The 10,750-nt window shown below is 44.8% G+C and overlaps 1 protein-coding gene across 1 annotated transcript; it reads left to right on the top strand.

Moving 5' to 3' along the window:
- Window positions 1-432: 432 nt before the first annotated feature.
- Window positions 433-7,616, top strand: CCDC167 (coiled-coil domain containing 167; the record flags this gene model as incomplete). Its single annotated transcript, XM_030199251.1, is given in 5 exon segments — window positions 433-463; window positions 466-526; window positions 1,132-1,169; window positions 2,995-3,006; window positions 7,291-7,616. Coding segments are annotated over 5 exon segments (246 nt in total), but the record flags the coding sequence as incomplete, so codon positions are not given.
- Window positions 7,617-10,750: the final 3,134 nt, after the last annotated feature.

Raw genomic sequence — 10,750 nt, 5'->3', positions numbered from 1 at the left:
GATGCTTATGTCTTATGTTTTATGTCTAAAGACTCCTAAGTACACTGAAGTGAGTGACAGTCATTTTCAAAATGTAGTTTTACTAAAAGCAAAGTAGACTGAATTGTAGAGTAATAAATTGTTGGGGTAAAAATGTTAATATTTGCTGCAGTTATGGTACTTTTACTTTTTACTCAAAAGTATATATTAGGCAACAGCTTTTTTTACTTTCACTTAAATAATTTTTTATGTGTTTTTAAAATGTTTTTAATTGTCTTTGATGTGTTTTCATTGTAACATTTATTTTTACTTTACTTAAGTACTTTGTCCTAGTTCTTTGATTAACACTGGCTACTGGATGCCGCTGTCACAGCACTGCTTAGTGGACCCTCCCATCCAGGCTAAGAAGCTGAATGCATTACTCTACTAATTCCCATTTTATGATCACTTTCGATTGAAGGAGTGGAGCAGAAGCTGGCTGCCTGTCGAGGAACCTGGAGGATGTGGATTTGAAGTTACGTATTGAGGAGCTGAGCGAGGATAGAAGGTACCAAAAAAGGAGGCCCTGCTCTTAATTGCCAGAACCAGGCCTGTGCATGCAGGAGGCTCATCCCTATCCACATTCGGTAGATGGTGGTCCAGCCCCTACCGACAACCCTTCCCCCCATGCACACTTGGGGCATGTAATGTGTATATCTGAAGAGGAAGTGGGGAAAGGGATCTCTGCTCCTGGGTACATAAATACATAAGTATTGCCATACTGGGAAAAGTCCGAAGGTCCTCAAGCCCAGCATCCTGTTCCAACAGTGGCCAATCCAGGTCACAAACACCCGCAAGATCCCAAAAATGTACAAAACATTTTATACTGCTTATCCCAGAAATATGGATTTTCCCCTAGTCCATTTAATAATGGTCTATGGACTTTTCCTTGAGGAAGCTGTCCAAACCTTTTTTAAACCTTTTTTAAACTCCGCTAAGCTAACCGCCTTTACCACATTCTCTGGCAATGAAGTCCAGAGTTTAATTACACATTGAGTGAAGAAAAGTTTCTCCGATTTGTTTTAAATTACTACATTGTAGCTTCATCGGATGCCCCCCCCCCCCTCCCCCCGTCAGCTGTATGAATGAAACTGCTTTTCTGATTATTTGCAGAAGGTCTTTGGAGAAAGAAAAGATATTCTACAACCAAGGTCTTCAACTATGGTAAGTAGTGCAGTTCAGCTGGTGGCTCTGTTCATTTGATGCATGATACACATTTCTTTGGCAGGCCTCATCTGCTTCTCATTCTCAGGACTTTGATGATGGTGCTAGACTGGCCTCTGCTGGTAAAAGTGGATCTTGCAGATTTTTTGATCAGATTATACGTACACAGTATACAGTTCAGGCTATGTTCAGTATTATAATAATTGTTTATAAACTGCTATAAGGCATAAGCGATGCTGTACACACTTATATAAGACAGTCCTTGCTCCATGGAGTGTTGCAGGTCTTGTCAAAACACACAGAGAAAAAAAAAATAAGTAGTTCTGAGGAATTCAGTCTCTGTTGTACTAACATTGCATATATATAAAAAAAGAGAAAATGGGGTGGGTGGTTGAGGGGCAAGAAGGAAGGGAAGGAGTTGCAGAAGCTTTACATCCAGCACTTCTGCTTTAACAGAGATAGAGCATGTGAAAAATTGGGTTCAACTTTCCCTTTTAGGGGCTGGTGAAGGGGGTGACTTTGGGTACTTGGGGGAATATTGTGCACTGTGTTTCAAAATAATGGGGCTCTATAACAAGCAAATGTCTCGGTGTACAATAATAAAACTTGATTCAAACATAGATCTATAATAGAGGCAACAAACACACAGCATGATAAATATTCTTTGTTAAACTTCATGTAGTAAAGGTACTTCGAAACATCACATGAGGAAATTGAAATGACAAGTGTGAACACCAAGAATGTTATGCTCAAAATCTGCTGAATTTAACTTATTTGCACTGACAGTTTAAAGCGCATGATTGAAATGTCTTTGCGGGTCTGCAGAGTGTCCTCCTGACTTAATATCAGATTTTCACCTTGGTCAGTGACATTGCCATAAGTACATAAGTGTTGCCACACTGGGACAGACCAAAGGTCCATCAAGCCCAGCACCCTGTTTCCAACAGTGGCCAATCCAGGTCACAAGTACCTGGCAAGATCCCAAAACAGTACAATACATTTTATGCTGCTTATCACAGAAATAAGCAGTGGATTTTCCCTAAGTCATTTGAATAATGATCTATAGACTTTTCTTTTAGGAAGGCGTCCGAACCTTTTTTTTAAACCCCGCTAAGCTAAGCTAAGTGGGAGTTTGATTCCCACTTCAGGCACAGGCAGCTCCTTGTGACTCTGGGCAAGTAACCCTCCATTGCCCCAGGTACAAATAAGTACCTGTATACAATATGTAAGCCGCATTGAGCCTGCCATGAGTGGGAAAGCGCGGGGTACAAATGTAAAAAAAAGAGTAAACAAACGATTCACATCTACCCGTTCCACCCCACTCATTATTTTTATATACCTCTATCATATCTCCCTCAACCTTCTTTTCTCTAAGCTGAAGAGCCCTAGCTGCTTCAGCCTTTCCTAATAGGGAAGTCGTCCTATCCCCTTTATCATTTTAATCGCCCTTTTCTGTACCTTTTATAATTCCACTATATCTTTTTTGAGATGCTGCGACCAGAATTGAAGACAATATTCGAGATGCAGTCGCACCATGGAGCAATACAAAGGCATTAAAACATCCTCATTTTTGTTTTCCATTCCTTTCCTAATAATACCTAACATTCTATTTGCTTTCTTAGCCACAGCAGCACACTGAGCAGAGGGTTTCAACATATCAGTGATGACACCTAGATCCCTTTCTTGGTTGGTGACTCCTAACATGGAACCTTGCATTACGTACCTGTAATTTGGGTTCCTCTTTCCCACTTGCATCACTTTGCACTTGCTCACCTTAAACATCGTCTGCCATTTAGATGCCCAGTCACCCAGTCTCCCAGTATCGTAAGGTCCTCTTGTAATTTTTCACAATCCTCCCGCAATTTAACGACTTTGAATAACTTTGTGTCATCAGCAAATTTAATTACCTCACTAGTTACTCCCATATCTAGGTCATTTATAAATATGTTAAAAAGCAGCGGTCCCAGCACGAGCCCTGGGGAACCCTACTAACTACCCTTCTCCATTGAGAATACTGATCATTTAACCCTACTCTCTGTTTTCTATCTTTTAACCAGTTTTTAATCCACAATAGGACACTACCTCCTATCCCATGACTCTCCAGTTTCTTCTGGAGCTTTTCATGAGGTACTTTGTCAAATGCCTTTTCAAAATCCAGATGCACAGTATCAACCAGCTCCCCTTTATCCACATGTTTGTTCACCCCTTCAAAGAAATGTAATAGATTGGTGAGGCAAGATTTCCCTTCACTAAATCCATGTTGGCTTTGTCTCATTAATCCGTGCTTTTGAATGTGATCTGTAATTTTGTTCTTTATAATAGTCTCTACCATTTTGCCCCGCACTGACGTCAGTCTCACCAGTCTGTAATTTCCTAGATCTCCTCTGGAACCTTTTTAAAATATGGGTGTTACATTGGCCACCCTCCAATCTCCCGGTACCATGCTCGATTTTAAAGATAAATTACATATTACTAACAATAGTTCCGCAAGTTCATTTTTCAATTCTATCAGTTCTCTAGGATGAATACCATCCAGTCCAGGAGATTTGCTACTCTTCATTTTGTCAAATTGCCCCATTACATCCTCCAGGTTACAATCCAGGTTACAAGTACCTGGCAAGATCCCAAAACGGTACATAAGTAATGCCATACTGGGAAAAGACCAAGGGTCCATCGAGCCCAGCATCTTGTCCACGACAGCGGCCAATCCAGGCCAAGGGCACCTGGCGAGCTTCCCAAACGTACAAACATTCTATACATGTTATTCCTGGGATTTGGATTTTTCCAAGTCCGTTAGTAGCGGTTTATGGACTTGTCCTTTAGGAAACCGTCCAACCCCTTTTTAAACTCTGCTAAGCTAACCGCCTTCACCACATTTTCCGGCAATGAATTCCAGAGTTTAATTACACGTTGGGTGAAGAAAAATGTTCTCCGATTTGTTTTAAATTTACTACACTGTAGTTTAATCGCATGCCCCCTAGTCCTAGTATTTTTGGAAAGCGTGAACAGACGCTTCACATCCACCTGTTCCACTCCACTCATTATTTTATATACCTCTATCATGTCTCCCCTAGCCGTCTCTTCTCCTTTTTTTTTTGTGCTGCTTATCCTAGAAATAAGCAGTGGATTTTCCCCAAATCCATCTTAATAATGGCTTATGAACTTTTAGGAAGTTATCCAAACCGTTTTTAAACCCTGCTAAGCTAACTTCTTTTAGCACATTCTCTGGCAATGAATTCCAGAGTTTAATTACACGTTCAGTAAAGAATATTTTCTCTGGTATATTTTAAATTTACTACTTTGTAGCTTCATTAGTGCTCTCTAATCCTAATATTTTTGGAAAGAGTAAACAAGAGATTCACGTCTACCCATTCCACTCCGCTTGTGAATGCTTTAAGAGGAGTCTCCAGTCTGGGTGGAAAAGAGTGAGAAGAAGAAGGGAGTGGAAAGTCCAGCATGTTTTACAAATGCAGGCAGGAGCAGTCATGTGCCGTCAGAAAGAATTATTCTTTATTTGGATTTCATTGGTACCTAAGGTGAGTTACATACAAGCGTAGGAAGGGGGGGGGGGAGGGTTGGATTTAGCTCAGGCCCTTTTTAGTTGTAGTTCTTGCCACACTGTCCTCATTGGGTTCCAGGGCTCTGTCCTCTCCTGGTTCTCCTCCTATCTCTCCCACCGCACCTTCAAAGTTCACTCTCATGGATCTTCCTCCACCCCCCATCCCCTTATCTGTTGGTGTTCCCCAGGGATCTGTCCTTGGACCCCTTCTCTTCTCAATCCACACCTCTTCCCTGGGCTCCCTGATCTCATCTCATGGTTTCCAGTATCATCTCTATGCTGATGACACCCAACTGTATCTCTCCACACCAGACATCACCGCAGAGACCCAGGCAAAGGTATCGGCCTGCTTATCCGACATTGCTGCCTGGATGTCCAACCGCCACCTGAAACTGAACATGTCCAAGACCGAGCTTATCGTCTTTCCAGCAAAACCCACTTCTCCTCTTCCTCCACTTTCTATCTCAGTTGATAACACCCTCATCCTCCCGTCTCATCTGCCCGCAACTTCGGAGTAATCTTTGACTCCTCCCTTCCTCTGCGCATATCCAGCAGATAGCCAAGACCTGTCACTTCTTCCTCTTTAACATCAGCAAAATTCGCCCTTTCCTCTCTGAACACACCACCCGAACTCTCGTCCACGCTCTCATTACCTCTCGCCTTGACTACTGCAACTTACTCCTCACCGGCCTCCCACTTAGCCATCTATCCCCCCTTCAATCTGTTCAGAACTCTGCTGCACATCTTATATTCCGCCAGAACCGATATACTCATATCACCCCTCTCCTCAGGTCACTTCACTGGCTTCCGATCAGATACCGCATTCAATTCAAGCTTCTCCTTCTTACCTACAAATGCACTCAGTCTGCTGCCCCTCACTATCTTTCTACCTCATCTCCCCTTACATTCCGCCCGTAACCTCCGTTCACAGGATAAATCCCTCCTCTCAGTACCCTTCTCCACCACCGCAACTCCAGGCTCCGCTCATTCTGCCTCGCCTCACCCTATGCTTGGAATAACTTCCTGAGCCCTTACGCCAAGCGCCCTCCCTGCCCGTCTTCAAGTCTTTGCTTAAAGCCCACCTCTTCAATGCTGCGTTCGGCACCTAACCCCTACCGTTCAGTGAATCCAGACTGCCCCAATTTGACTGCCCCTATCGGACCGACCGTTTCACTGTCTATTAGATTGTAAGCTCTTTGGCAGGGACTGTCTCTCTTTGTTAAATTGTACAGCGCTGCGTAACCTAGTAGCGCTCTATGAAATGTTAAGTAGTATACTAAGTATTAGGTGTTTCTCTGTCCTTTGAGAGCTTACACTCTGCTCGTACTTGAAAGCAGTGCGGGGTTAGGTGACTTGCTCAAGGTCACAAGGAGTATTTGTGGGATTTGGACTCTGGATTTCTGAGTTCTTAGCCTGCTGCTGTAACAAACTAGTTCCGCTCCCTGCAGCTCAGAGAGGTTGAATATGCATCTGTTGGGGATTGTGGGAGGTGTGGGGATGGGTGAAAATTAAAATAACCACGTTGTTTTTACTCTGTATTATAGCCTTGTGCATTGGCTTGTTCTTTTGGCTTTGGTTTGCTCATGCTTTTCCTTCTGTGGTTCCAGTAACATAGTAGATGACGGCAGAAAAAGCCTGCATGGTCCATCCAGTCTGCCCAACAAGATAACTCATATGTGCTACTTTTTGTGTATACCCTACTTTGGTTTTGTACCTGTCCTCTTCAGGGCACAGACCGTATAAGTCTGCCCAGCACTATCCCCGCCTCCCAACCACCAGCCCCGCCTCCCACCAACTGGCTCTGGCACAGACCGTATAAGTCTGCCCAGCACTATCCTCACCTCCCACCACCAGCCCTGCCTCCCAACCACCAGCCCCGCCTCCCAACCACTGGCTCTGGCCACAGACCGTAGAAGTCTGCCCAGCACTATCCCCACCTCCCATCCACCGGTTCTGCCACCCAATCCTTTATGTTTATCCCGCGCATGTTTGAATTCCGTTACCCGTTTTCATTTCCACCACCCTCCCGCGGGAGGGCATTCCAAGCATCCACTACTCTCTCCGTGAAAAAATACTTCATGACATTTTTCTTGAGTCTGCCCCCCCTTCAATCTCATTTCATGTCCTCTCGTTCTACCGCCTTCGCATCTCCGGAAAGGTTCGTTTGCGGATTAATACCTTTCAAATATTTGAACGTCTGTATCATACCATTATTTTTTAAAAAAAAGTATGCACGTATGTTGAGTAACTTGATTACAACCACACAGTGGGTAAGTGGCAGTGGTAGGACTGAATCTCATCGGGCTGTGATTGTGATGTTGTGCGGACTCTATAATCCATGTGTCTCCTGTCCAGTCCTCAGGGAACTCATTGAAGCTCCCACACTGTCTTCACCGTCCCGGACGCTCCAACCTTTCTCTGCTCCTCCTCTTCCCGCCTTAGCCAGGCCAGGGACTGTGGGAATGTCATGTGCCATGTCTGCTGCTTTCCACATGTCAGCACATGGCAGGAGCACGCAAGCCTCTCACTTGCCTTTCTGTTTCTTTCAGAGAAAGAGCTGAGCTCCCTGCGTCACGAGAATCGAAAGAACATGCTGCTGTCGGTGGCTTTACTTCTCCTTCTTCTTGTCATATACAACTATTGGACTATGTAAACTCATGTTTTTACCCAGTGAGAGGACAGAAATCTGCTTTATAACCTGCAAAATCAAAGAATCTGCACCAGTCCTCCAGTTTTCTTGAGGCGATAAATCTTCCTTGGAATAATCCACCTACCGACCATCACAGAGCAAGGGAGGACCACCCTTCACAAGACTTACCACAAAAAAGAAATACCAGTATTTAGGGATTGTTTCTGGATTTCAGTGGTCAAGGCAGGGGCGTAGCCAGACCTTGTCAACCCCCGCCGCCGCAACTGCAACCACCCCCACCCCCCCCCCCCCCCCCCCCCCGCCGGTGCAGGTCGTAAGGTGTCAGAAACAGATGATCACACAACGAAGGCGCCAGAGTCGACCGGCGCTGAAGAAGCCTCTTCAGCTGGCGGGGATTGGGGACCCCCGCCAGCAAACAAGGTAGCTGATGCGGTGGGGCGGGCGGCGGCAGGGGGGGGGTCAAATGTAGAGGGGGTCAGGGCGTTATCTGTGGGGCCCCACATAGCTACACCCCTGGGTCAAGGTATCTGGGTATAAGTTCCTTCTTCGCTGAATTAATGTGCCATTTACAAAGGTAACCAAGGGACAAGGAAGGACTGAATCTTGTTTACCTCCACTTAGCTGACATCAAGAGAGGGCTGATTAGCCCTGTTCACTTGTAAAGGTCTTGATGTGAATTTATCCTATGATTTCAGAAGTCCGAGCACATTCCTCTGCTTAATATAGCCTGTAACATCACTGCACTGTTTTAAAGTGTGTGTTATTAATTGCAGTATAAAAATGGTTTCTCCTTCTCATCCTAGCCTACTGTATGCTCTGTAACTCTTTCATTTTAAGCAGAACAAACAGCAGACCACCAGGTCTAAACAATACACGGGATTGTCACAAGGCTATTTGTCAGGAAGTATTTTTTCACGGAGAGGGTGGTGGATGCTTGTAATGCCCTCCCGCAGGATTTTTAGCTCTAGAGGAAAGCATGTTGATTTTTACTTTTTATTTCCTAGTTTCTTGGATACCGTATTATTGTGGATGAAATTATCTTGTTTGTTATTTCCCGTCGTTATATTACTGGATCTGAATCATTGTGTTATTTCTTTTGTCACAATGTATGTACTTGTGGTTATATTATATAACTAAGTTTCCATAAATAAATGTCCTTTCCTGGCCTGCTCCTACAGGGCCACAGTGTACCACTACGGTCTCTCATCAAGGTAGCACAAACTGCTGGACTGCTGTCTGGATCCCAAAGTACCAGTACAATCTTTAGCAGTCAACATAAGCCGGCCTGCATCCGGACGCGTCAACTATATCGGTTTGCAAGGTTCCAAGTTGAATTTGGCCTACCTGACTATGACGGTTGCAGTTCACAGATACATGATGAAGGCATATGCAGTCGGGCGTCACTCCTTCCCTCTGGGCCTCCTTAACCTAGCTGTGCCCTGAACGTTTATACTTCCTGGACCACACCCTCGGCTCCACCCCTCCCGCATCAGTTCCCCTTTTGGCAAGACAGTGAGTTTTAAGGCGGTTCTGACACTGTTACGTTTGTACCCCGTGCTTTCCCACTCATGGCAGGCTCAATGCGGCTTACATGGGGCAATGGAGGGTTAAGTGACTTGCCCAGAGTCACAAGGAGCTGCCTGTGCCTGAGGTGGGAATCGAACTCAGTTCCTCAGGACCAAAGTCCACCACCCTAACCACATTCCATGTAGAAGTCGGCCCTTGCAGATCACCAATGTGGCCGCGCAGGCTTCCACATGGAATGTTGCTAGTGGAATAGCAACATTCCATGTAGAATCTCCAATAGTATCTATTTTATTTTTGTTACATTTGTACCCTGCGCTTTCCCACTCATGGCAGGCTCAATGCGGCTTACATGGGGCAATGGAGGGTTAAGCGACTTGCCCAGAGTCACAAGGAGCTGCCTGTGCCTGAAGTGGGAATCAAACTCAGTTCCCCAGGACCAAAGTCCACCACCCTAACCACTAGGCCACTCCTCCATTTCTTCATGGGAAAACAGAACAAGCAGGACAGCTACAGATCTCTTCCCAGAAACTACACACTACCAAGTGCTTCACCTTTGTCACACATGTAAAACACAGATAGACCTTCAACAAATACAGTACAAGGGACCACAAATTAGAAATGTGAATATGCAGTCAAAACATTGAACTGGAACCCCCAAGAAGTCAGACTCTGGGAGGCAGGGTTGGACTGACCATTGGGATAATAGGGCAGTGGTCAAGTGCACACATCAGTAGGGGACCCACTCTCCCCTGGATCCATCTAGTATAATCACTTCTGATAGGGGGTTAGGGGCCCACGACATTGCCCAGGAGTCCAGATCACTGTCGGTCAACCCTGGCTAGACGGTCTAGACACCCAAATGCAGTTCCTCCTGCGGTGAGCAAAATACGAAGGCAATCACGCCCACGTCCACAAATATTTCACACAAAAAGCCAAAGGCAGTGTGTATATTGAAAAGTGATATCATGTTTTAAATCATTTCTTCAGGTTGAGTAATTGTGAGGTTCACAGCCTCTACTGTTAGCTGGATTGATTATCCAAAATACAAAGACATCCGAGATCCAAAGCTTACGTATGCCAATTTACGGAATTCAAAATAAAATGCATTTGCTACCTTTGTTGTCTGGGCATTTTATTTTCTTAGTCATGTTGGTTGGTGGTCCCGTTTGTCTTCTGTTAAGTCTTTCCAGGGTTCCCTGTTAATTTTCCATTTCTCCTGTCCTGTCTTCTTTCCTTCTTTCCTTTATCTGTCTCTGACAATGGTCTCTCTCCATAGCTTCTTTACTGCCTCTTTATACATTCAGATTTCACCTCTCCTTCCCCCCACCTCTCTTACACCTTTCACCTACCTACCAGCTTTCCATCTACTTCTCTCACCTCCTTCCTATCTCATCTCCCTACTTACTCTCTTTCTCTCAAGCTCACCCATTCCCTGTCTCTCACGCCTTCCCCAGCCTCATTTTTTCCTGTCTTTCACCTACTCCCTATTTCCATCCCCTCTACTTACCTCCTCGCCACCCCTCATTTATCCCCTACCAACCCCAGCACTTCCCCTGATAGTCATCCCATCCCATGCCACTAGTACAGGGTGGGCAACCTGTAGCCAGCCATTGAATTTTATGGAGCTCACGAGACCATCAGAACTATACACTGAAAATGTCATTAACCAGAGTTTTGGTGATTTTAAATACTGTATTTCACAAATATTTTCAGAGTAGCCATTCTAGCAGTTGTTTCCATAATTTTTAGTTAAATGTTTACTTATTTTATTTATCATAGAAGGCCCTCTGGAGCTCTGTGCATTTCCATTTCTAACCTTCCCTAGTGGGCCA

The sequence above is a fragment of the Microcaecilia unicolor genome, chromosome 3, assembly GCF_901765095.1.
Source record: "Microcaecilia unicolor chromosome 3, aMicUni1.1, whole genome shotgun sequence".
Classification (NCBI taxonomy): Eukaryota; Metazoa; Chordata; class Amphibia; order Gymnophiona; family Siphonopidae; genus Microcaecilia; species Microcaecilia unicolor.
Note: the sequence above shows the minus strand (reverse complement) of the source record. Positions and strands in the feature narration are given on the sequence as shown.